Below are 27,476 nucleotides of genomic sequence, written 5' to 3' on the forward strand. Positions count from 1 at the left end.
TAAGAGGGAGGAAGCCAAGGTCGGAGTGAAACTCTAGATGATTGAATGCTTCCGGAAGTGTAAGATGGCCACCTTCAGAAGTTAAAAGCAATTTGTTGCGCCAATATGACAAGTACAAAAAGTATTATGATGAGCATGGCCTGCAACACTGAATTATCAAAGCGAGACTGTGGGTTAGAGTTGGCCCTCCCTCCTGGAGTGGTTCACCCTGCTGGAGCCATTAATGGGTCTTTGGGACCATCATCCTCCCTAGCTCCTGAGGTGCCCACCCGCCAGAGATAACAGTTTGCTTTCGCTTTCGGGAGCTTTGACAGCCTCCGCCAAGTGAGTGCAAACTATGTCCGTACCTAGTGGGTCAGAGTAGGAAAACTGCTCCTGCCTGCTGGGAGCACGCTTCATCTGTTTTCCTGCCCGCTGTGAAGCAGGCAGATCCTTGGGGGCCAATTATCCCTCCTGTTATCTCCAGTAAGTGTCACACAGCGAGATTGCTAACACTTGATAGGAGGCCATGCCCCCTTTCTCCACCACACTACAGACTGGGCTCATGGTGCGCTACTGGTTTGGGCATGAAGTTTACTTTACTTCTGGGGGACCTTGGGGGCCAAGAATCCGTCCTGGAAGTCCTACACAGCAGGATTCCTGAGAGGTGGTCAGAGGCCCAGCCCCCTTTCTCCACCACTATGTAAATGTGGCTGCTAGTTAAAAAAAAAAAAAAACGTAGAAATTCCCTGAAAAAAAACAAAGGTAACATGGATGTTATAGTTATGGTCAGACTTCACTCGTACAAAACCAGTGAAATTCAGCTGTTTTAGTTAGCTAAGCTAACTAGAACTTGTGCTCTCGCATTGCACTGCTTATGACCTCACATATTACGTCACATGTCCTGGTCAGTGACATCACTGATGACATCATCCAGTGATTGCGAGTGTTTTAAAAACTTTAAACAGTAACCTTTGTTTTTTTTGTATGAATTTCTAAGGGTTTTTTTTAAATACTATTTGCGAACTATGACATCCCTGTAACTTTTCTTTTTTTTTTTTGTAAAAAAAAAATTATAGTAGAGGTAAAGATATAAAGTTTATATACTTACCTGCAAAATACTTACATTTTCGTGGTAATGGCACATGCATGGAAAAAGTTTGCGGGGTAAAGACATGCGTTGTAATATCATGCGTGGTTCTGTTATACACATCCGACAGAGGGTGATCCAGGTCAGGATTCAGTGTAACCGTGATTGGCTATAGTATGTTCTCCTTTCAATTAATCTCTGGTTCATACAGACCCTATGATTATGTCTTCTCTTTCCTTTTGAAGGTCGAAAAGAAAAGCTGGTTGGAAAGTCGCCCCAGTAATCGGCTGAAGGAGCAATTTGGTAAATCCGTGAAAGAGAAGCGGGAGCAGGAACGGAGGGCTCTGAAAGCTGAAGAGCATTTACGGGACCTGAAGCACCAGAGTAAATATATATTGTAAAAGCTGTGGCTGCATAGGTTTAATGGTGTTAGCTGCATAGGGTTAATGGTGGTAACTCCAAGTTCACAAAATGGGGTTAATATTGCCTGTCAGTTGTTGCTGGGATTACTGTCTCTCCATGTAGGGGTGGTTGAGATATTGACGGATCTACCCCTCCCATAGCCTAGTTGCAAGCAGTGCATTTCTCAACTCTCCTTCTGCTCTGCCTCCAACTTAACTAGCCTGGACTCTATTGTGGCTTTCCCTAATGCAATGTGTAATGTCCATTCGAAAGGCCTTCGGAGTCAGTCTGCCTAAATTACACCCCTTCAACTGTTCATGCCAGGGATAGAGAGGGAAGTGAAGAATTTTCTGGGGTGTACATGTTTACGGGGTGTGCCCGTGTTAGTCTTCTCCTTTTTCATTGTTATTTTTTTTTTCAGCGTTTTCCTTCCTGGTTGCCCGCCTACCTCGCCGCCCTCCGTCTTCCCTCCCCGCTCCCCGCCACCACCGCAGACCCCGCCCCTTTTTTCCTTCTGTTCCCTCCCCGCTCCCGCCTCCCAGCTGCCCCGCCCACCCGCGCACTTGGCCTTATATGGCGACCGTGCGACACAGGTAAGTGTGACCCACTTGTGGGACACCCCCGCGCCGCACGGCCACCAGCTGCTGCGTGTGCCCCTTTGCCTGCCCTCTGCCTCGCTGCCTGCCTCGTTGCCGGCTGCCGGCTGACTCCGCTGTTGTTGTGTTTGCCTTGTTTTGACTAGCATTTGTGCCTGTTTTCGATCTCTGTGCCCGTGTTAGTCTTCTTCTCCTTTTTCATTGTTGTTTTTTTTTTTCCAGCGTTTTCCTTCCTGGTTGCCCGCCTACCTCGCCGCCCTCCGTCTTCCCTCCCCGCCACCACCGCAGACCCCGCCCCTTTTTTCCTTCTGTTCCCTCCCCGCTCCCGCTTCCCAGCTGCCCCGCCCACCTGCGCACTTCGCCTTATATGGCGAACGCGCAGCGGTCACGCGCAGCGGGCGCGCCGATTGTGCGCCGAAGGCGCGCCAAAGGTAAGCCCGGCTGCGCCCGTCCGCGACCGGATCGCGACCAGCGCCAGGACCCCTGGCCCACGAAGACCCCGACCTACCCGCCTGACGTACTCCGCCGCCACCCTCATCGCTCTCAACACCGGCCGACTCCCAGATTGCCACCAAGCCACACCACGACGCACCCACGGACCCTTCAGCTGCCACGCCTGCAAATTCACCTGCATCCGGACCTGCCCCGCACCAGCACCCGCCAAGTCGAACACCACCAGCACCCACCTCAAGTGCATCCTGCTCAACACCCGCTCCGTCCACAGACACGCCATCGAACTCTGGAACCTCCTAGACGCCACAGCCCCGGACGTTGCCTTCCTCACAGAGACCTGGATGAACGCCTCTTCAGCTCCCGACATCGCCATCGCTATCCCAGAGGGCTACAAGATCGTCCGGAGGGACCGCAACGCCAACCAGATGGGAGGAGGCTTCGCCATCATCCACAGGAACACCATCCGTCTCACGACCAGCACCGACAACACCCTGACCACCGCCGAACACCTGCATTTCCAGATCCACACCGGCCCGAACACCACCCTCAGAGGCACCCTGATCTACCGACCCCCGGGACCACGCACACAATTCAGCGAGGACATCGCCGACTTCGTCAGCCCACATGCCCTCCCCACCGCCGACTACATCCTCCTGGGGGACCTCAACTTCCACCTGGAGAACAACAACGACCGCAACACCAGCACCCTGCTCGACAACCTCGCCAATCTTGGACTCAAGCAGCTGGTGTCCACCCCCACCCACCTCGCCGGACACACACTGGACGCAGTCTTCTCATCCTGCAAAGACATAGTCTTCAACCACGCCACCGGACTCCACTGGACGGACCACAGCTGCGTCCACTTCACCTTCAAGAGAACGACGACCCACCACCACCAGCAACAGGCCGCCCGCAGAAGCTGGAACAAGATCACAGCAGACCAGCTCGCCACCTCCCTGAGCCAGCACCCTCCTGCCAGCTCAGCGAACCCCAGCCAGGCCGCCGACAACCTCACAAAGTGGATCAGCAACTGCGCGGACGAACTCGCCCCGCTGAGGACCCCGCCCAGCAGACCCGGCAGCAAGAAAGCCCCGTGGTTCACCGAACTCAAGAGCTCCAAGAAGAACTGTTGAGCCCTCGAGAGTCTGGAGAAGGGAACCTACACCGGACAACAGGACCACCTTCAAGCTGGCCACCCGGAAGCACCACCAGCTCATCCGTGCCGCCAAGAAAACTGCATTCAAGGACCGGCTGGACAACAACGCACACAACTGCAAGGAACTCTTCAACATCGTGAAAGAGCTATCCAACCCCAGCGCAGGAAACAACGACATCACCCCATCGCAAGACCTCTGCAACTCCCTCGCTTCATACTTCCACAACAAGATCGCGGACATACACAACAGCTTCAACAACCAACCAATGCACACCAAGACCGAACAACCACCCCCCACCACCACCCTCCACGCCTGGACCCCGATCAGCACCGAAGACACCATCCGCACGATGCACTCCATCCACTCCGGATCACCGACCGACCCCTGCCCTCACCACGTCTTCAACCAGGCTGACGCTGTCATCGCACCCCACCTGCGATACATCATCAACACATCCTTCGACACCGCCACCTTCCCCGAGAGCTGGAAGCACGCCGAACTCAGCGCTCTACTCAAGAAACCCACAGCGGACCCCACCGAACTAAAGAATTACCGCCCCATCTCGCTCCTCCCGTTTCCAGCCAAAGTCATCGAGAAGACCGTCAACAAGCAGATGGCCGCCTTCCTCGAGTCGAATGGATCCCTCGACCCCTCACAGTCCGGCTTCCGAGCCAATCACAGCACCGAGACCGCCCTCATCGCCGCCACCGATGACATCCGAGCCCTGATGGACCACGGAGAAACAGCGGCCCTCATACTCCTAGACCTCTCCGCGGCATTCGACACGGTCTGCCACCGCACCCTAGTACAGCGCCTCAGCAACGTCGGAATCCAGGACAAGGCGCTGGAATGGGTCATCTCCTTCCTCGACGGAAGAACACAGAGTCTGCCTACCACCGTGCAAGTCAAAAGCCACCGAAGTCATCTGCGGCGTCCCTCAAGGATCCTCTCTGAGCCCCACCCTCTTCAACGTCTACATGAGCCCCCTCGCGGCCATTGCACGCCAACACAACCTCAACATAATCTCCTACGCCGACGACACCCAGCTGATCCTCTCCCTGACCAACGACCCCGCCACCGCCAGAGCCAACCTGCACGAAGGGATGAAAGAGGTAGCCGAGTGGATGACGACCAGCCGCCTGAAACTGAACTCGGACAAGACGGAGGTCCTCATCCTGGGCCCCTCACCCTCCGCCTGGGACGACTCCTGGTGGCCTCCCGCCCTGGGCACCGCACCCAAACCGACAGACCATGCACGCAACCTGGGCTTCATCCTGGACTCCTCCCTCTCCATGACTAGGCAAGTCAACGTTTCCTCGGCGTGCTTCAACATCCTACGCATGCTACGGAAGATCTTCTGGTGGATCCCCACCGAGACCAGGAAGACCGTCACCCAGGCCCTCGTCACTAGCCGACTGGACTACGGCAACGCCCTCTACGCCGGTACCACCGCCAAGCTCCAGAAGAGACTCCAGCGGATCCAGAACGCCTCAGCCAGACTCATCCTCGACATCCCACGAGCCAGCCACATCTCCGGACACCTGAAAGACCTTCACTGGCTCCCCGTCAACAAAAGAATCACCTTCCGCCTCCTCACCCACGCACACAAAGCCCTACACGACCAAGGCCCGAGCTACCTCAACAGCCGAATCAACTTCTACGCTCCCAAACGCCACCTCCGATCAGCCAACCACGCTCTCGCCGCCGTCCCCCGCATCCGAAGAGCGACAACAGGAGGAAGGTCCTTCTCCTACTTGGCCGCCAAGACCTGGAACTCCCTCCCGACCGACCTGCGCCTGACCCAAGACCACCTCTCCTTCAGGAAGAAGCTGAAGACCTGGCTGTTCGAGCAGTAGCGGCACCCCCCCACCCCCAGCGCCTTGAGACCCTACGGGTATGTAGTGCGCTTTATAAATGTCATTGATTGATTGATTGATTGATTTATCTTTACGGTGCTCAATACCGTTTGACTACTGCAGATCTGGGTTCCTCAACTCTAGCACGAGGGACAACTCAACACATCTGCAGTGTGAAAACCCACAGCACTCTTAAAGTTACCCCTTTCAGCAGCTCTCGGTGCACGCCAAGGGTTTTCTCCATCCGTGATCCTATGGCACAAAAGTCTTAAAAGGGGTAAAAGAGTAGTGATGTATTCTAAATAAAGGCTAGTAACTTCAACATGTTAATTCCGGGTAAAAAAAAAGGGTGTTATGACAAAAGATCAAGTGTAATAATTTCAATCTGCCACGTATCTGCTCCATAATATTGGCTACCACTGTATCATCATGGCTAGCACATATAGGGAAATAAAAAATGTATGCTCTAACACCACTTCTAATTACCTTGATGATATACTGGTAGTCAACATTTTGAAGAGAATGTAACTGCAGGTTGGTATTAAAATGTTGATGGAATTTTCGTCCCTCACCAAATCCCAAAATAAAGCATAAAGTACTGGAGCATGAAAAATGTAATAGGCCAGACTAGTTGATCGCCTGATGAGTTCAAGTGATCTTTCTCTGCATGGATACTGTTGTCTTCTCTGATGTGCCCAAGACGTTGAGCTTATTCATTCAGTCGTTATATGGACCACTTGTAGAGCCCCAAAAGTTTTTACCCTCAAATTTACTCTTATTCGGAGTGCAGCCAGTTAGAGATCTGAATTTGTGGTCTATAATGCAGATACTCCTGTTGGGTTTTGAAGTGCTTGGCAGACTTTTATATAGTTATTCTAGCCTGTAAGCCAGAAGCAGAGAGTGCTGTAATTGTGAGTTTTTATATGGAATGCTAAGGTAGTCTTGGACTGTACTTATTTTCATTTACTCATCTCCTGGACTGTTACCTAGGCAGCAAAAAAACATCCTTGCATTTTCTGATGTCTCTGATCTGTTGTCTCTTGTGCCACCATGTGTTTGGATAGATCAGATCAATATTGAATCATTTAAACAACCAGTGTCAAATGTCCTCCTGAAGTGAGAAAATGATAAAATGGCTTTGGCCGCCAATAGGCTGTGTGAGTCCTGCTGTTTAAATCTACACCTTGAAAGGTAGTACTTTGTTTCCCAAAGTATTTTATTTGAGTTTTCTGCAAACTTATCACGCTTGTGAACACTCCAAGAAACCATAGGCACATGGGTGTGAATGCACAATCTTTCAAACTTTACATCAATTCAATGCAGTGCCAATGGATTTGCAGTGATCAGTCAACAGTCAGATGATACATTGTAACATAGGCTGTCACCTGTTACGGGGTTGTGTGAGTTGGGGCAGTCACTCGCTGTCTCCCATGTCTATAGCATAGTACCTTAACCAGGGACCCCGTGTTTTGAGACACTTCCTCTCGGTTGGGGGATCTGGGGCGCCCCAGTGTTTGACCACATCTTGCTTTGCCACTACAAGGCCAAGATTGCTAAATAGAAGTTTAGCTTTAGGGGTATCTGCCTCTGTGGGGTTAAACAAAATGATATATTTAGGGTCAATTGTTATCAATTCTCCCAGCACCCTGTTGAGTTCTTCTAATATAGTGTTCCAGTACGGACTATTGCTATGGCACTCCCACAGTGTGTAAATGAACGACCCTCTCTATACCCCGCAGTGGAGACAACTGGAGGAGTCCACCCTGCCAATGCTATGCAAGCAGGCCCTGTCATAATGGGTCCTGCGGTGGGTTTTTAATTGGATCAGCCCAAGTCAAAATTTAATTGAGACTTCCTCTGGTGCACCTCATTTTCCCATTGTATCCTTAGTTTCGTCAAGGAGTCTGGCTCGTTATTGTTAATTGTTCTATATGTCCACAACACTGCCTTATCGTCAATCTCCCCCATGAGCAGTCTCTCCTCTAATGGTGCATATTCCAGAATGTTTTCTATATCAAGCCCCTCAGCTGTCCAGGTATGGTTAAGTTGGAGGTATTGGTAATGTTGTGCTGTGCTAAATTGTGAAAGCCTTTTTGGAGAGGGCTAAAGGGGATCAGAGCGACTCCTTTTATGTATCCCATCCTGAAAATCCAGAGGGTGTCCCACGTCTTGAAACCCGTCAACTTCCTAATCTCCTTCTGATGTGTTCCCACTCAGAGCGGAGTTTCACTAGTGATCTGTGCGTCCCATTTCATCCACCTTTCCACCGCATTTCCAGGCTTCTATAGTCACCAGGATTGCCGACAGTCGCTTCTTTACCCCTTTCCCACCATAGAGGTAGTGTATATGGTGAGTTTGGATTTGGGTTCTCTCTAAAACATAGATTGCGGGGTCCCCAGATATGTAGCCCCAGTCATTAACTACTATCAAGTAAGCCAGTCTGCTTTCATATCTGGAAGGTAATGCCCTTATGATATTGATTCATCTGTAGTGTACGCAGTGCCACACTCCTGTATCCCCCATTCCAAAGTAAGGTCCGGACTTACTATCTTGACAAATTTCCTCCAGTATATTAAAGTATGTGTTTTGTCATATGTATACAGGCTTTGGTAGTGTTATCATCTTATACATTGCGGCCCCACCCAATAGTGTCAACAGCCGCATTTTCCTTCTTTCTAAATCCCCGTGAAAATCTGCCACGACCCTGTGAATATTGTGTTCTAGACAATCTTCCTTTTTTGTGGTTACATATAGACCTAGATAGTGCAACCCCCCTCTGTCCAGTCACAACTGTCCCGGGACGGCGTGTCAAAGTGGCCTCCTGGTATAGGCTAGATTTGTCCCAATTAATCCAATATTCTGCATGTGTCCCATAATGTTCGAATATGTGAAAGAGTTAAAGGAGTGTTGTGCATGGGTGTGTGACACAGTAAAATGTTGTTGGCATATAGAGATCTCATCATGCCCCATCGCTGCGTCTTGTTGCTTAAACCATGTAATACATGGATGTGGTGGAACTATGCATGCTAGAGATTTCAGCACTAGGTCAAACAATAGTGGGCACCCCTGTGTGTGCCCCTCTCAATAGGGAATTCTGTGTATAGTTCCCAGTTTACCCTCAACCGGGCCACTGGGTCTTCGTAGTAGAGCATTGCCATCTAGGTCCAAAATTTAGGGCCAAACCCATATTTCACAGAAGACCTGTCTCTAACGGCCAATGGACAACATCAACAGCATTCTCGGCATCTAGGGATAGTAGCATGTGAGGGTCATCTCTGCGCTGTATTCTCTCAAGCCAATTATATAGCCTACGAAGGTAGAACCAGGTTGACCTCTTTGGCATAAACCCTGATTGGTCATAATGAATTAGAGCAGTAACAGCCTTCAGGGGCTGCATGCCCAAGGTAGAAGCCACTATTTTGGTCTCGCTGTTCAAGAGGGAAATTAGGCGATAGGAGCTACAATATGTTGTGGTCTCTCGTTTTATGTATTACAACTATTGGAGCACTACGGAGATCCGGTGTAAGGGTGCCATTTTTTTTGCCTCTGTGAACAGTTTAAGTAGGTATGGAATCAGTAACCCAGCATTTCTCTCAAAGAGTTCTGCCGGTATGCCATTAGAGCCAAGATTTTCCCAGCAATTAGGTCACCTATGGCCGTCTGCACCTCCACAAGAGTCTCGTCCTCCTCTAATATTTGGCAGGCATCCGTTGTCAGTTGGGACCTTCACCCCTTGTAGATAATCTTCTGTCTGGGGAGTATCAGCCAATGGGCATGCTCTGTAGAAGGCAGTGTAATATCAGGCAAACTTAATTTGCGATCTCGCCCGCTGTAACGTAGGTGTTGCCATTTTCACCCAGAATGGCATACACCGATCACCCCCCCCCCCTCCTTCCTGCCCAGCCATGCCAGCAGACTCCCCACTATATTGCCTGTGTCATAAAGATACTGGTGTGCGGACAGAATTGCAGTTCTGGCCTCTTTGTGTGCTCGCGCTTGGTATTCTTTGCGGATGATCATGATGTTCTGCAGTATGCAGGCGTCTGTTCTCGCCCCAGGCCGCCCCTATAACTGCACAAGTTTCCCCTCTAACACTTAAATTTCCCTGATCTTTAATTTTGTACACTGATTTTGTGCTCTCTCTCAGTACAGTTTTGTAGGCCTCCCATAGAGTGACAGCTGAGGACACTGAGTCTTTGTTTTCATTAAAATACAGTTCTGTGTCTGCTCTAATCTCCCGAGCAATAACCTTGTCCCCTTAACAACCATTCTCAGACTTCCGCGATTGTGCCCCAAGTGTAAGCCACAATGGCGAGAGGTCTGATAGACCCCATGCCAGGTATTCTGCCCTCTCTATTTCCTCTACCTCCCCTGTGTGGGCAAAATAGAAGTCTATCTAGAGAATACCTTATGGGCACCGAAGAATATGAAGAGGTTTGTGCCATTGGGTGACAATGACGCCATAAATCTGACCGTTCCAGGTACTTTGCGAATCTCGCCAGTGCTGTTCCCCCCCTGAAAGTCCGGGGTCGGACTAGTGTGATCCAGGCTTGGGTGTACTACAGCATTAGTCTCCCTCCAGTTATGTGTCTAAAGGAGCCTGCCTCCAATAGTATCCCTGCTATTTGTCCATTGTTTGTTTCTGTAGCCGTTGAGGAGTGTACACACTGACCAGGTTTATATCTCTTCATCCCCAGTCTCCCTTGACTGGATCAGCCCTCATTTTTTTTCTATCTAACCTGGGATGGGGGGGGGGGGGGGGGGGGTCCTGATATAAATTAATACTCCGTCGGAGTCCGTCATGAATCCCTTGTGGGCGAGCATCTTGTAAGCCCCATTGCCCAAGAATCTGCAGTGGGAGCCCACAGATGGGTTTCCTGTAATAGGACTACATCTGGTTTCAGTCTCTCAATATATGTGGCAACCAGCCCTTGTTTAATCTCATTTCCCAACCTGTTAACATTCCACGACAGTATCTAGTACCTTCTGTTATCAGTTTTGTCTGCGTCGCTCATCTGGGTGGTGTGATGGTGTCTGGCCGCATCGCCAGATGTCTGCATCCGTGTCAACATCTGTCTATTCAACTCCACATGCATGAACAACTCATCCCACACCAAACAGTTAAACCCACTCACACCCCCTTCTCCCCTACCCCCTGCGCACTTACTCCACCTTGTCAACATAACACTGCTCCAACTTCCTTGTTACGGAACTGCCGGTGTACCCCACAGACTCCTGCTAATACCTCGCACTCGCCATCTCCAACACCACCTCACAGCTGTGCAAACTTCACATTTTTTACCAACCCCCTGGCAAGAACGATACCTTTACGGACCTCCTCATGGAAATCATCACAGCCAAGGTGTCTCCAAACTCGAACAACATTTTCCTTGACGACTTTAACTTGCATTGGAACGATCCTAAGGACCCTCAGGTCAATGCCATCAGAGACTTCTTGGCCAGTCAAGCCTGTCCCTCCCTACTCATTCGAAAGGTGCCACCCTAGACTGTATCATTGCTAAGGAATCAGCTGTCAAACTTATCTCCATTGATCCTTGTGATTGGTCTGATCACCACGCCATCACCTTCCTCCTGCCCAGCACACACATCATGGGCACCTAAACCCGTGATTCCCAAACGATGGGTTAGGGACACCAAGAACCTCGACCACGAGAAACTGTCAGCGCGTTATGAGTCTGACCTCCCCCTCCCCCGTGCACATTGGTCGCCAACCTAGTTCACCATTACTCCTCCACCATATCCGTTCTCGATCACCTGGCACCTCTAAAATTAAAAAGAACCATGATCAAAGACCGAAATCTCTGGTTCAATGGATCCCTCAACAAGGAGAGGAGATCCCTTCAACAGACTGAATGAATCTGGAAACACCCATCTGCAGCACATCTAAAACTTCTCCGACAGGCCAGAAATGCCTACAATAAGAAAATCCTCATCACAAAAAAGAATTCTTCAGAACTGAACTGGAGAACACCTAAAATGGACCTCTCAAGCTGTTCGACTTGGCAAACACCACTCCAACAAACTAGTGAAAACCTCCAAAGAAACACCTAAACCCCCTGATATCAAGCAAGGATTTCTCTTCTGTGACAATCTCTGCCCTTGGAAATGAACTTAAGTCCGCAACCCACCACCAAAATCTAAATCTGCCAGCTCCACCTCTTCTCTCTGTGTTGTCCTCCCAAACCTCACCCAAAAACCTAGCGCACTGGTCCAACTTTAACATCTATGACGATCACTCTGTCTCAAATTCTTGCCTCCCTTAAAACCGAACAATCACTTAAATGATCCTCTACCGTCTAACTGCCTAGATGCTACCTCTCAGGCTATCGTCCCTTTCTGGACCTCCATAATCTACGCCTCCCTCTTACAGGGCTCAATTCCTGATTCGCTCAAGGCTGGCCAAGTTGTCCCAAACCTAAAAATAAATACGCTGGACCCTGCCTCCGCTGAGAACTATAGACCCATATCCAACATCTCACTCCTTGCCAAAGTTCTGGATAAATGTGTGCAACAGCAGCTAAGCCTACACATCAACAACTTTCACCTGCTAGATGACTTCAAAACAGATTTCTGACATGGACACAGCACGGAAACCACCCTCCTTCCCACTGTAGATTATGCCCTCCAAGCCCTAGACCTAGGCAAAACCTGTCTCCTAATCCTTCTAGACCTTTTCTCCGCCTTTGATCAATTAACCACGAAAATCTCCTAGAACACCTCAAACTCAGGATGGGGTTGGAGGGCACCGTCCTTGAATAGTTAAGATCTTTCCTCCAAAACCACACCATGTCCTCATCAACGGTGGTGATCTATCCGCCCCCTCTCTGGTTTTTGTTGGAGTCCCCCAAGGATCAAACCTCTCCCCTACCCTATTTCATCTTTACCTTGAACCTCTCACCGAGGTGCTTCATACCGCCAACATCTCCTACCTTCTGTACGTCGACGATACTCAGGTCTTTCTCCCTAAATGAGGCCCTGAAGCTGACAGTCCATTGGCTCACCGCCAACTAGCTTAAACTCAATGCAAATAAAACTGAATTTCTTCTGATCTCCCCACCCAATCCAGACATCCAGAAATGGATCAAGACCATCACTGCACTAAACTGCCCTCCTGCCATTGTTGACTCTGCTAAATCCCTTGGAATACCCCTTGACGGCAGCCTGAATATCTGTGGCCATATAAACTCAATGGCCAAAACGGCCAGATTCCACCTGAGGTACATCAGAAACATAAAACCTTTCCTCGATGTGTCCGAACTTAAAACGCCATCCCAAGCGCTAGTCATTTCCAGACTTGAATATGGATGCTCTACGCTTGCAGGGCTACCCAAGAACTCTCTGGCCCCATTGAAAGCCTGCCTCAGCACCGCCGCCAGACTCCTAATTGGTTAATAAAAATTGACCACATCTCTCCCCACCTCAAAGCTCTGAACTGGCTTCCCCTAGAGGCCAGAATACAATTTAAACTGGCCTGCATTACTCACAAAGCTCTGTATCTAATTCCCCTACATTTCTCGCACAAAACTTGTGATCTCTGGAAGAGCCAGAAACTCCCAATCTGCCAAAGACCTGCTGCTGCAACCAGCACGCTTCTGGGAGAAAAAAAACCTACAATTGTGCCTTCTCTGGGGCCACTCCAAGAATCTGGAACTCTCTCCCACCCGCCATCAGAAGACTTCCGTCCTTGGCACACTTTAAGGAGACCAAAACTTTCTTAATGGGAAAATACCTCATCTAATGAATACTTTACAATCACCTCATCGGCATGTTCCACCCTGCACTGCAGCATTATCCACGGCCTCCACAGATGATACATTTTTCTGCACTCCTGGGCATCCCCCCAAGAGCTGAGACTTGCCTTCCTGTATATTACACCTACCTGCTTTAATTTCTATCCCACATGTAGTAGCTTGGACCTCAGACGGCTTGCCCCTCCTGTATAATGTAGCTTTTTTTATATTATATTTGCCTGCTTTGATTTTTATCCCACATGTAGCTTGAACTTTAGACTGCGTGCTCCTCCCGTGTAATGTATTCCTATCTCTCCCAATTTAATCCCTCCTGTCCTTACGCTTTGTACTCCTCCCCCTCAATCCTGTAAAGCGCTCTGATACCCTCACGGCTCTGGTTCGCGCTCTATAAAACTATAAAATAAATAAATGATGAATGTGTCGCAGGTAGATCTGAGAGGCCTTTCTCCCTTGTTCAAAATTCCTCCCTGGAACCTTAGAAACCCCCCAACTTGGTCATGAATTAGTTAGTATGGTTCCTGTTGGGGTAAAAGAACAAAGGTAGACAAACAAAATTTCGCACTTGCAGCCAAGGGCACTGGGGGATGCAGGCTGTTGACTTTGCTTCCTCCAGCTCTCCACCGGGCCCGTTAGCTCATTCAGTTAACTCTCATCTCGTGGTGTATCCATGCCAGATTCAGGGATTTTTGGGCCACTGACTGTTTTCAAATTTGCTATTTATACCAGCAAAGAGTGGTCCTTTTCAGAGTCTGTTGAATGTTCATTTTTCAGATATGTTAGTGGTGGTGTCTTCTCGGCGCCTCTCTTGTGGTTTCTTCTTTACTCGCCAGACCATGCCGTCCTCTGTGTTCAATGATAGACCCGGTTTCGAGGTCTGACCCTTTATCGGAAGGTCTGTCCCTGTTTGCATGTTACTTGTAGTGCCTCCACAGTGTCCCCTGCTCGTCCTCTGTGTTTTGGGCCTCGCTCCCTTAAGCATATCTCCATGTTGTTGTTCCCAATCAGATCTGCTCAGCCAGGGGGTGGGAGCTCCTCTGTATGGTCAGTGCCTCCTTTGGCATTTGAAAAAAGTCGGCCTTTCCCTCAAATATAACTTTAATCTTGGCTGGGAATGGCAGCATGTATTGTATGGTCGTCTGGAGTTTCATTTTGACTGAATCAAAGGTGCGCCGATGTGGTATTTCTATGGATATTTTTAGATTGGGCATGGTGGCTCTCTCCCATAGGCTTCATTTCCTGCAGTATCAAGTCCTGATCTTGGTAGGTCAGGATCGAGTAATAAGTGGGCGTGGGGGTGCACACAGTTGTCTTGGCACTCAAAGCCCTTTGGTTCCTCTGAGTCACAAAGCATCTGGAGAAGGTGCTGGTGGGAGGTAGTCTTTAAACCATTTTTCCAGAAATGCCCCCGTGCCAGTGTTGATCCCTTCCAGAAGGCCAATAAAACATAGCTTGTTCCTTCGTTTGCGTTTTTTTGGGGGAGGGGGGTTTGCATGTCAACCACCCTTCAGGCCACATTTTTCTAGGTGATTTGCAGTTCCTGGACTACCTTGTGAAGAGGATGCGTCCCATCCTCTACTTCTGATATTCTTCTTTCGTCATGGGTTACTCTCAGAAACATTACGAAGATCTTGTCGGAGCACGGGGACTTCCGAACCGACTTCTTCTTTTCGTCCCTCAAGGGGGTCTCTCGAGGAGTGTATGTCCTGCAGGAGCGTTTCATTATCCAGCATATGGGTCGATAGGTACTTCTATTGTCGTGAGACTGTAATGTTCTAGTGATTGCACCTAGCGCTGGGATGCCTATGGGTAGCCATGCGCTTTACCAAGAATGCATTAATAATAATATTGTGTATGTGAACACTTTGGTCAGTCTCTTATTTAGAGAGTACATGGCAGCAGAACTTGTGCATTTACCAAAAAATCTTAAACCCAGTTTAGGCTCTACAGGGTCACCTACTGCTTCTCATGGTCGTGTCTACTTCTTGGTCTTAATTACGCTTGAATGATGTGCCTATGGCAGTTTATTTGCATGGTCCTTTTCCAAATATAGTGAAGGGTAGAAATCTGTGCAGTTGGGAGATTACATGGTAAAATTCTGACATGAATGTAGTTGCCTTTTATCCATCCAAATTGAATTAATAATTATTTACAATTTTTATCCTCTGTCCTTATTGTCCTCTATTACATTAAAGAATTACAGGCTCCCTCAGCATATTTTTTCACCATCATAGATGACTAAGCTCTCTGCAGATTTCTAGTGAAGTTGTAATATCAGATGTGCAAATTTTTATTTTGGATATTTTATGGTACAGTACGTACAGCACTGCAATATTATTTTGGTCCAAGTCGTTAAAAAGGGCTTAAGGTTCTTCCCATCCTACTGTCGGCCTATAAGGCTTATTGCTAGCTCGCAGAAGCTTTTTTTTTTTCATTTTCCACAATGCATTTTTATTGGTTGCTGCATCTGATGTTTATACCTTCTCTTTACTACATGTGTTTGGCTGTTGAGATAATCTGTTTGTTTTTTTATATATTTTTTTATTTTTTGAATGAGAACACACCAACCAAAGACCGGTACATACAAAATAGTCACTGTACAATATACACTCTCCAGTACATACAAGCATTCTACATAGTGCTGTTCATCCCATGTGGAATGGGGATACATGGGAAGAGACATTAATTATACATTTCCTGGCAGTAATGAAAGACCAGATTATACATCAACTGCAAGCAGAGAGCAACAGGGAGCGGGGGATGGAGAGATATAGAACGTCATCCCTACGGGGGAGAAGCCAGCACCTTTGCAGTCAACTGGGCCATCAGCGCTTGTCTGTCTCTCTGGAGTTCCACCGTTGGAGAAATGCAGATGTCTTCTCTCTACCTATTCCATTTCCCCCACTTCTAGTCCCACTTTTTGGGGCAACCTCGACTCTCGAATGATGAATTTTCGGCCACCATGGCGCTGTCCATGTCGTTTGCCCAGTCAACCAGGCGCGGAACCGTAGCCACCCCCCAGTGTTGTGCAATGTTCCGTTTCGCTATGATGAAGCCCATGGAGGCCTATGTCTGCTCAGCCTGTGTGAGATCGGGCGCCCCCAAATGTTAAGCATAATTGGGGAGACAAATCAAGGAATTTACCTCCCGCCCTCTCGAGTTGACTGGAGATTCTCGCCTAGTAGTCGTGAATATGTGGGCAATCCCATATAATATGGAAAAAGGTGCCCTCCTGATTGCAATGTCGAAGGCAGAGTGGATCATGGCATCTACTGAGCCGGAATAGGAGTTTGGCTTTGAAATATGCTCGATGGAGGATCTTGAGTTGGAGCAGACGCAAGCACATCGGGATGGCTATTTCTTGGGGTGAAACTAGAGCGCCCTGCCACTTGTCCTTCTCCATTTCTCCCAAATCTCTCTCCCACCCCTCTCTAAGTTTCAACATCGGGTCGGAGTGAATATTGACCAACTTCTTGTAGGTGAGCGAGATGGCCTTACGGTCCATGGGATCCAACAACAGGCGGTCCTCCAGGGGATTGGAATCTGGGAGAGGACTGTCCCTAGGTAGGGCTGAGGACACCGCGTGAGTGATCTGTAAGTACCTGAGCGTCTCTGACGGAGCCAGCAGAAGCTTTTTAGTTGAATTTTATTGACTACAAACTTGGATGGAATATGCAGGAGTGCTGACTCTCCTTTATGTTTGGTTCAGTGCAGGGACTAGCACTACGGACCAAGTTCTCCAGTTGCACTAATTTACTGGAAATATGTTCCACTGGGTGGCGGTTGCCTATATGCAGTTTCGGTCTGCGTCTGATCTTGCCCCTAGGGAGGCCCTGCTGAAGGTTCTGACTGGCCAGGGTGTTCCAAAATATTTAGTTTGTCATCAGCAGGCTCCATCGGAGTAAATATGTCCAGGCTAGGTGTGGCTTTTCTGGGGGGTTGACAGACCCCATTCTAGTGACTCTGGTTGTAAGACAAGGGTGCGGTTTAGCTCCGACCCGGTTCCAGTTATTCATTAATGATTTGGTGGCCCGATGGGAGCAATGCAAGCACGATGGCCCGAGTCTGGCTAACAGGAAGGTCCTGGTGCTCCTGTTTGCAGATGACACTCTTCTGGTATCAAAATCCCCCAGGGGGCATCTAAAACCAGTTTAGTGTCTAATGCAGGAAGTGAGGGCTGGAGATCAACCTTAATAAAACGAAGTATACTGAATTTGAATCGTAGCAATACCACCCGGTCACACCTGGTGTTCCATTGGAGAGGGTCCGTATATTTGAATATCTAGGGAACACCCTTAATGAGTATTTTGGCTAGTCTCCCCAGATCCAGAAGTGTAAACTTAGATTGGAGCAGTACACAGAAGGTATCTTGAGGGCCTGCAGGGCTCCACTTGTATCCAGTAACCTCTGCACTACAAATTTACAATCTACAAGCACTGGGAGGGGTCATTATATTGTGACGAACTATGGGGGTATGATAATGCAAATGATATGGAGCCGGTGGACAATCCATTTTTCTGCAACTCCTCACCAACCTTCCTGCTAGTACCTCATTTGCCCCCCTTCGGTTAGACCTTGGTATCAGATCCCTCGTCCACAGAGTAAGACTCAGACCTTTGATGTATTGGAGGAGGATTTGGTCCTTTTTAGGTCTCACCTATTATATCCCGCAGGGATAAATGGGAGAGATTATAGTAAGCGGAAAAGAAAAGTCTACCTACCCTGCGGATTGCGTACAGTTCATGTGAGCTATGCACGTGCACAGAGCCAGCCACATCACACACCACCATTTGTCTGTGCCTCTGCATCAGACTTCAAAGGCTGCCGCTCCCCTGCCCCCGCTTGCACATCGCACACCACCATTTGTCTGAACCTTGGCATCAGACTTCAAAGGAATGCGCTCCCGCTATCCCACCCCTCGCCACAGCAATGCCGAGAGCTTGATTTTTTTTGCATCCATTTCGCGGGGAAGCTGTGCATCCATTTCACGGGGAAGCTGTGTTTTGTTCGGCGTTCTCTGCACCTTTCTCGTATTTTTTTTCTGGACGAAAGTGAAAGCCTACCGTGCTTGTTTACAGTAGCCTTGCTCCTCAAATGCTGTTGCTGTCTCTCTAGGGACACTCTGCTTGAAAACACTTGACTTGCTAGCTGCAATGCTACATCCGCTATGATTTGCCTCTACACACGTTGATCCCTCGCAGACTGTGCTGACTCTGCCCCTCCTGATTCTGAAACTGACCAACGCAGTCATGACGCAGTCTCTTATCTGTCTTATGATGTCTGCCCTGCCACCATTTACTTGGGACCCTCACACCTCCTCACTCTCCCTCCCTCCCTCCCTCCCCCTCCATCCCTCCCCCTCCCTCCCCCTCCCTCCTTCCCTCCCTCCCCCTCCCTCCTTCCCTCCCTCCCCCTCCCTCCTTCCCTCCCTCCCCCTCCCTCCCTCACCCTCACCCCCTCTCCCTCCCTCTCCCTCCCTCACCCTCCCTCCCCCTCCCTCCCCCTCCCTCCCCCTCCCTCCCCCTCCCTCCCCCTCCCTCCCTCCCTCCCTCCCTCCCTCACCCTCACCCTCCCCCCTCACCCTCAAAACCCCCTCATAACCCCCTCACCCTCACAACCCCCTCACAATCCCCTCACCCTCACAACCCCCTCACCCTCACAACCCCCTCACCACCCCCTCACCATCACAACCCCCTCACCATCACAACCCCCTCACACACCCACCCTCTCACTCACTCTCGCCCACTCTCGCCCACTCTCGCCCTCACACCCCCTCACCCTCACACCCCCTCACCTCCAGCATAGCATAAAAAAACATTGCAAAACACAACAAAACATAGGTTAGCAAAACATAGGATAGCAAAACACAACACAACATAGGATAGCAAAACACAACACAACATAGCATAACATAACAAAACAAATTAAAGCAAAGGATAGCAAAACATAGCATAACAAAACATAGGATAGCAAAACAAAACCTAGCATAGCATACAGCATCACTCCGCACCACCGCAGCATCACTCAGGGGCACCACAATATCACTATGTGCTACCACAGCATCACTGAACGCCACAGCATCACTTGTTCGCCATCTCAACATCACTCAGCACCACCACAGCATCAATCAGTGCAACCCTTCAACAACACCTGGTTCAAATATGTTCTCTCAATGTTTGAAGCTTTATTACAAATGTAACAAAAAGATGTTAATATTTCACTTCTGTTCTTGGATTTTCGTCACAATATACACTGAACATAATCTTCACAAATTATTTACAAAACTTTATGCTATTGCCATTATAAATTATAATAACTTTTATTTAAGTATTATTTATTTTTTATATCAATACATGTAAGTCACGTAAATACAACATATATTGCATTACAAATGCTAAAGGTGTTACATTTGCGAAAGTTATAACTATTGGCATTGTAAATGACAAAGCTATTCATTGCGCTATTTTCAAAAACAAAACCTAAATAAAAATGTGTCATTTACAATACCAATAGCTCAAGCTTTCCTAATGCGAGACCTATTGCATTGCAAATGCTTGTTAGATCTAGTGCCCTATAAGGTGGGTTTAGATAAAATCTTAAAGCTCCATGGGGCCGCTAGGATCCCAAGGTTTGGGTTTATCAAACGCTGCTTAACAAAGATCGGGTGTGAGAACCTATGGGTGAACCCAGAGACTGCGTGTAGTGTGTCCAAGTCCATTCTTAGAAGGATGTGCTGGAGTCTCGTAGATGGAGGGCTCTATAGGACTGGGAGGGTGTGCCCTTTGAGCTCAGCCTTTCTGGAGTTTACGGATGCCCACTCACTGGAACAGTATATGAATGCAATTGAGCCCCCGGCTGCTAGAACTCTGCATAATACATTTCGGATAGGGACACTGCGGCTTCAAACCTATACTGCAAGATGGCATTGTTTCCTTTCCAAACTGGAGAGGAGTTGCCCCTTCTGCTCTGACAAAGATATCCATTGATATTTTCCTGTTCTTTTGTCCATAGTACCATGCTTACAGGATGGTATGGATCCTACAACGGTCACAACCTGCCAGGGATTCTAGAATTGCATCAAGAATACTCCCATATAACACAGCCCAACTGATCGTATTTGAAGCCTCGTGTTTTCTATCTCACATGAGGGGACGTAGACAGAAATGGGTTGCTCTATTACCATCAGAATAGGTTTGGGGATCTGTATGTACTGTGTGTTTTATGCAACTGGTTGTTCAATGAATTCCCTGCTGTTTTTGCAATGGATTTGAATTATCAGTAACATGTATGGATTAGATCTATCCTAATACTTTTTGATATCAAGAATGAGTTTCCCACACTTTATTTTTTGCTTCCTTTACTTGTTTTCTTTCAATATTTATTGAGACGGTTTTAATGATTTTATTGCACTTGTGTAACATGATGTATGGGCTTTTATGGCTACTCGCCGAAATAAAGTATTTGATGATTATGCCTATTTTGGTCCATTAATGAGTAGTTTTGTTCCCCCGCATTATTTTGTAGATGCTGTTCTGCAAAAACGTTTGCACCAAGCAGAAAGCTTGTCCCCAGGACATTCAGCGCTGCCTCCTGTCCCCCCACCTGTACCACCAGGCTCCATTGGGTAAGACACGCGAGATCTAGAACATTAAACAAACATTTAAAGATTCAATTGGTTTCAGCTGGCCCGACCCACTCGCCATAACTCAAACCCCTGACTTTCTCAAAGACGTATCTGTCCTAGGTTTTTAGAGACCGGGTTGGCTGAGATTGTACATGTTGCTGTTTTTTTGTTCTCTAATTGCGAGAAGGACTAGCAGTAGAATGTTAGTCACTTCGCAGTTTAACTTTTGTATTGCAAGTAGGTTTCGTCCTCCTGCCTAGCAACCTTGACGAGGTGCCAGATGTCCTGTTGAGGAAACAACCACAATAGATTTGCCTCTAAGCGCTGCTTTCTGGTCCCATTGAAAGGGCTGTTGAGTTGACATCACAGCATCGTGGTCATAGTGCAGAGGACTCCAAACTGTGGTGCTGAGCTATTACACGAAGACGCAAAACCTCCAACTAAAAGGGGTGCTCTGTAAATCTAGTGCCTGTTGTCGACAGTCTGCTTCCTGCTGTGAAGCAAAGCATGAGACGCCTGTAGCCCTCTCTTTAATTGATGTGCGGTGGGGGTGAACGAGGGGGTGTGGTATATGTAAGTTGAAGTAAATTCAAATTTGAAGTAATTTGAAGTAATTAGCCTTTCTAAGATTGGCAGAATACCCCGTCATCAGACACGGTGTTCCAGTCCTCTTCTTTCCTTTAAGACCAAATGCATTGTGGGATTTGTAGGCATGGTTCATTTCAACCATACGAAGTTGGTGACCTACTAGTAATTGCTTATTGATGAAAGAACAGTCCAGCACTGGGACATGATGTTCCTGATGGAATGGACTTTCAACGTGATTAGACTGGGGGATTCCAGAGTCTTGGTTATGCAATTTTAAACTGCGTCACGGAGGGGAACCAGGAAAATTATTTCTAAGAGGGCGAAGTATAAAGTTTCAAAGCCACTGTTCTAGTGAGAGGATATTTTAAAACGCTCACTCACTTCGGGTGGGAGGGAATACTCTGCCCATCAGCAGGAGAAGACGATGCTGAGCCTTTGACCCAAAGCAAAACCAAAGGGGATGATGGACGGAGTGTTAAACATTGCAAGAACCCCCCCACCCCCGGTCAACTGATCTGACTTTAATCCATCATCATTCTTTAGCTCACTCCGCCACCCCAGTTCAGACATGGCCATATGCAAATCAGTCTGAGCCTGAGCCTCATGGGAACAGCCCTGGACCTGGCTTGGCAGTTCGGGCTGGACTGTTCCCATGAGCCACAGGGTCAGGACTGAATTGCATATGGCTAGGTTCTAACTGGAAGGGCATGGTGAGCAAACAACGATGGATTTAGGCCCAGATCTCTGCACTGAAGTAAATGTATGACATTGTTCCGCATTTTGTCCATCAATTGTTGTTTTTGCAAAGCCTTTGGCCCAGGCAGGAGAATGTTTTACTTTTTGGTTCATTAAAGCTAGCTGTGACACTTTTTTTTAACTGAAATTTGACAGATCTGAGGACAAATGCTTTTGAATTTTAACACACTTAACAAGTTTTGTAAAACTCAATCTGAGAATTTTTTAGGTCTCCCCTGAGCCAATGCTCCGGCGATATTATAGTAAACGGAAAAGAAAAGTCTACCTAAACGGCTGCGGATCGCATACAGTTAATGTGATCTATGCGCGTGCACACCATCGCCAGCCACATAACACACCATCATTTGTCTGTGCCTCTGCATCAGACTTCAAAGGCTGCCGCTCTCCCCCCCCCCCCCCCCCCCCCCTCCGCCACAGCAATGCTGAGAGCTTGTTTCTGGATGAAAGTGAAAGCCTACCGTGCTTGGTTACAGAGCCTTGCTCCTCAAATGCTGTTGCTGTGTTGCCATCTCTCTAGGGACACTCGGCTTGAAAACACTCTACTTGCTAGCTGCAATGCTACATCCGCTATACTTTGCCTCTAGACACTTTGTTCCCTCGCTGACTGTACTGACTCTGCCCCTCCTGATTCTGAAACTGACTGACGCAGTCACCGTGCAGTTTCTTCTCTCTGTCTTATGATTTCTGCCCTGCCACCATTTACTTCGGACCCTCACCCCGTCACCCTCACTCCCGTCACCCTCACTCTCCCACCCCTTCACACTAACACACCCACCCTCCCACCCCTTCACACTAACACACCCACACACCCTCACAACCCGCTCACACACCCTCACCCACCACATCACTCAGGTGGCACCACCACCACATCACTCAGGTGGCACCACCACCACATCACTCAGGTGGCACCACCACCACATCACTCAGGTGGCACCACCACCACATCACTCAGGTGGCACCACCACCACATCACTCAGGTGGCACCACCACCACATCACTCGGGGGCACCACCACAGCACTTCCTTGCTTGCTACCAACAGGCATTGCCATAGCCAATAGGACTTGCATTAGGAAAGTGTAAGCTATTGGCTTTGTGAATAACAATGCTATTAATTTATATATTTTGAAAGCCAACATATATTTAAAAAATGTGCCAATAGCTCCCACTTTCCTAATGCGAGACCTATTGCATTGCAAATGCTTGTTTTAAGTTGTGGATCCGTGGCAGCAGACAAACTGCCGCTCAATGGGGTATACGATCGAGGATGGAGTGATTCTTTTTTAATCAACTATGCATAGTGACGCCCCTCGTGCGCTGCAACCAGGCTGCAGGGGAGGGGGGCTCCAACCAGATTCCCTGCCCCTGAAGGGGCCGGGGGTGGGGGGCTGGGGGGGTGCCTAGGCGACACTAGAGTGCTGAACTCTCTAGTGGCCTCCTGTGGGTGCCTCGGCCAGCAGCAAATACTCGGACGGTCGGCTCATTTCTGAGCCATATACACTCGTGAAGCAGCGCAACAGGCAAATGTATAAGGCCAGTCAGAGCCAATGGGGAAAAAGATCAAGGAAGACAGTTCATCAATAACGAATTGGGGGGGGGGGGGGGAGATACTATAGGGCCAGAGACACAGCCTGTCATGCAGCACTCGCCGAAACATTCACTATAATGGTCACATATTGGTATTTCGCCCTGTACGTTTACATAGAGCGAACCCAGAATGTAGCCTAGAATTTTGGAGAGGCTGTGGTGCTCAGGGGACCTTGGTACACTTACTTTGGGATTGCCCCCAACTCCTCACTTACTGGACACAAGGAATCGATTATATCGACTTGCACCTTAATATACAATTACCTAATTTCCCTCCTACACATTGCTGTGCTTACCTAATCCTTTTAATTACCCATTAAAAACACTGTCGGGGAGGCAGATAGGACTAGCCCTGGGGGCAGCTGTACGGAATACTCTTTTATATTTGTGATCGGTATATGTGTCCACTCACCTGGGATGGCTTCACCGCTTGTGGAATATGCTTGCCATGGAAAAAAATTAGTTCACTCTTGTTCACCAAGGTGCATCTTTTGAAGAACTATGGCACCCTTAGTTGTCTCTTCTTTCGCAGGACTTTCAGGAATGAATGTGCCCAAAATATCTCCGCCTCCTGCATTTGTCGGTGAGTGACTAAAGCCGGATCGGGATATGAACTTAAATGTAGGATGTAGTTGTCTTGTACTCATTGAAGGAAGCTGTATGAATGCGGGGTGGGTGGTCCGTTTGGAAGTTAGGTTGGCAAATGTTCGTTTCAGATCATTGATGCCAAGAAATGCATGACCATGTGCTCGGCCTCTAGGTGGTTAAATATGCCTGTACTACCTTCTTTGGCTTTGTTCTAGAATAAAGATTTGAATTCGAACCATACACGTTTTGATCCGATGAATTTTGGGATTAGAATGATTAAATCAGTTGAAATTGCCAAGTAAAGGTTATACATCCTGTTTCTTTCCAAAGCATTGGCATTGTTGACTAATAAAGTAACATTAAATATTTGCCTTTCACATGTATGCACAGTTTATGAAAACAAAAAAGGTCGTCAATAATTCCGATAATAACCCTAACGAACCAAATAAAGTATTGCCAGTTTCGTAATTCCCATGTCAAAGATGTTTCTGGACATCGAACCAGGCAACATTCATACTTTTTGGCTTCAGAGGTCTGCATTTTGAGCATGCAGACCACTTTATCCGTGTAATCTTCCTCGGAAGCGGATGTAAAAAAAATGTTTTTATTTCTTGCAGTTTACATGGTGGGGCAATTGTGTTCACATTTGTAGAAACACATGTTCTCTTCTGGAGTGGGAAGAGTTCATTCAATCAATAAATATTTCTTGTAGTTATCAACTCTGTCCAGCGGGTGGCAGGCATCGACTACGCGAAGGTCTGTCCTATCCAATGTTCGGCTGTACACTCGCCGGCTAAAGACTGCAGATAGTATGTAATGTATTGATTGGAGTTTCTTTGCAAACCAGAAGGTCCTCGTTGTGAAGGGGGAATGTCGTCATCTTTCAATAGCCTCAGAACCCTTCCAGACATTGAACACTACACATCCTGCGGTGTCTAGACACCTACTTTTGACTGTTCCCAGTCACCAAGCAATGGACTGCTGTGAGCAATCGATCTGGAACCAGGCGTGGGGAGTTGGGGTGGGGAGTGAGGTGAGAAGGGCTGCTCCGCCCCTCTTTACACGGAGATAGGTTCAGGAAAACAGACATACTGCTATACTCTGCTGCATTTACATCTGTTACAACCCCATATCATATGAGTCAATTGTCAAGCATAACTTATTCGTAAAAACGTTTTCTAACGGATTGCTGTTGCTATGTTGCAGAACCTTGAGGTTCTTTGTGTCTGTGAGCGCTTTGAGCCATGACACTGTGACGCCTGCACAGAAGAGGGCAAATGGGGAACTTGGTTTTAAAGGTTAATAAAATACCCAGATGTAAAAAGTAAATAAAAAAGCTAGGAAGGGAAATGGGACACGCAACCTCGTAATCCTGATTTGTGAGTGGAAAAAAGTCTGTGAAAGCTCCGAATGAACGAGTGTACTTTGTGCGAAGCCAACCAAGTTGGAAACTCTGCTTTGTGCTGATCTTCCTTTGGCATTGTCTTTTTCAGTGGATCCAACACAATTACAGATCCACAAATCAGTGTTGTCGCATACTAATTCATGCGATAGCAGGTCCGAAGCAGATTATGTTGTTCCTATATTATGCCGCTTATATTTCACTACACTTTCCTCTGAGCTGTTCCTATAATCTCTATCTGATGTCATCGGATCTGTACAACGTGCATGAACCCACTGATCCACCGTGGTTGTTACACTCCAACTGGGTTTGTCTCCTCCTGCCTATTGCATCTATACACACGTTTTAGTAGTTGGGCATTCCTGGCGTTCCGCTATACAGATGGTGTGGGGAACGAAGCAACTCTAAGCACACTTTTAGGTGCTACAAAAATAGATCAAATTGCTTGCCTTCAATCTGATGATTAGCTATGAAATATTTTGGACTTTCATTTTCCAATTCTAGTCTTTGACAGGAAGCATAATCACAAATGTTAGGCGACCCCTCCTTTTCAAGTGCATCACAAGTGATCGGCAGAACTAGCCAATAGGCATACATTTATCACTTCTGGATGGTACTGTGACTCTGCAAGCAAAGCGCTCAAGACCCCTGCAGAGGGCCAATCTGAATCCTAGCAAGGCCAACTCAAACTATTATCCTTCTGGGGTAAATGCATTGAGTACCATTACATTTGGTAATATTAAACAACATAACCCAAGTATTACGACCTATATGAAAAAGTTATTATAAATTCTTTAGTATTTTACTTACAATCTGAGTGCGGGAGATGACCGTCTTTTTGGGGTTAGTGAGAGACAAGCCCAGTTCTGCCCTTCTCATTAAAATCCATCAATTGCTGTTGCTGGCATAGCTAGGTACCACAGATAGCATTACTTAGCACCGAGGGCTTGGGGTCATTACAAGCTTTGTGGAATAGCCAGCAGTGCCTGATGAGGTTGGTCCGTGTCAGAAATGGTACATTGAGCTAAAAACGGTTAACTAGAATGTTGTCTGAATAATTACCAATTGCTGAGATTAATTCAGGCTTTCAATCCCCCACTTTTGTGTATTTCACTAGGTGCATTGTAAACACTAATGTGGGCATTGTTTTTAAAGAGTGCCCGGAAATTACAGTAAATTTAAATACCGGATTACATTCTGGTTATTAGCTCACCAACACTTTGGGTTGGCTTTTTTTTCTGATTGCGCTTGTTTCACATTGTTCGAAAATGGGTTACTGGTTGACTGGGGTGTAACCCCTGGTGAGGTAGCAACCACAATGCTACTCTGGGTAAGATACAGGCAGACCCGAAATTAGTCAAAGGGAAATCCGTGGGTGTGCACTATAGCAACTGCGTGTTGTATTGCTATATGGGTTCTAACTGCTCATCCGACCATTCATTCCAGCTAAATCAAGGGCAAAATTCTTAGGGAAGGGAGCATTAGATGAAGAGTTCCACACTAAAAAGTGAACGTTCACAATCTTTTTTTTATTTTTTATAAAATTAAAAACTCAAAAGTTCAATTAAAAATCCAAAGAAAGTTCTTTGAACAAGTACAATAAAATTTGAACAAATAGTTAATAACAGTTC

General features: G+C 47.7%; 1 protein-coding gene across 1 annotated transcript in view; it reads left to right on the forward strand.

Moving 5' to 3' along the window:
* Window positions 1–27,476, forward strand: part of LOC147683161 (uncharacterized) — a 360,314-nt gene that overhangs the window by 214,963 nt on the left and 117,875 nt on the right. Inside the window, exons 5-6 of the mRNA XM_086943660.1 lie at window positions 1,315–1,453; window positions 20,827–20,926. Of these exons, the coding sequence (XP_086799786.1) occupies window positions 1,315–1,453; window positions 20,827–20,926 (239 nt within the window). The remainder of the gene's footprint in view (window positions 1–1,314; window positions 1,454–20,826; window positions 20,927–27,476) is intronic.

The sequence above is a fragment of the Lissotriton vulgaris genome, chromosome 11 (assembly GCF_964263255.1).
Source record: "Lissotriton vulgaris chromosome 11, aLisVul1.2, whole genome shotgun sequence".
NCBI lineage: Eukaryota > Metazoa > Chordata > Amphibia > Caudata > Salamandridae > Lissotriton > Lissotriton vulgaris.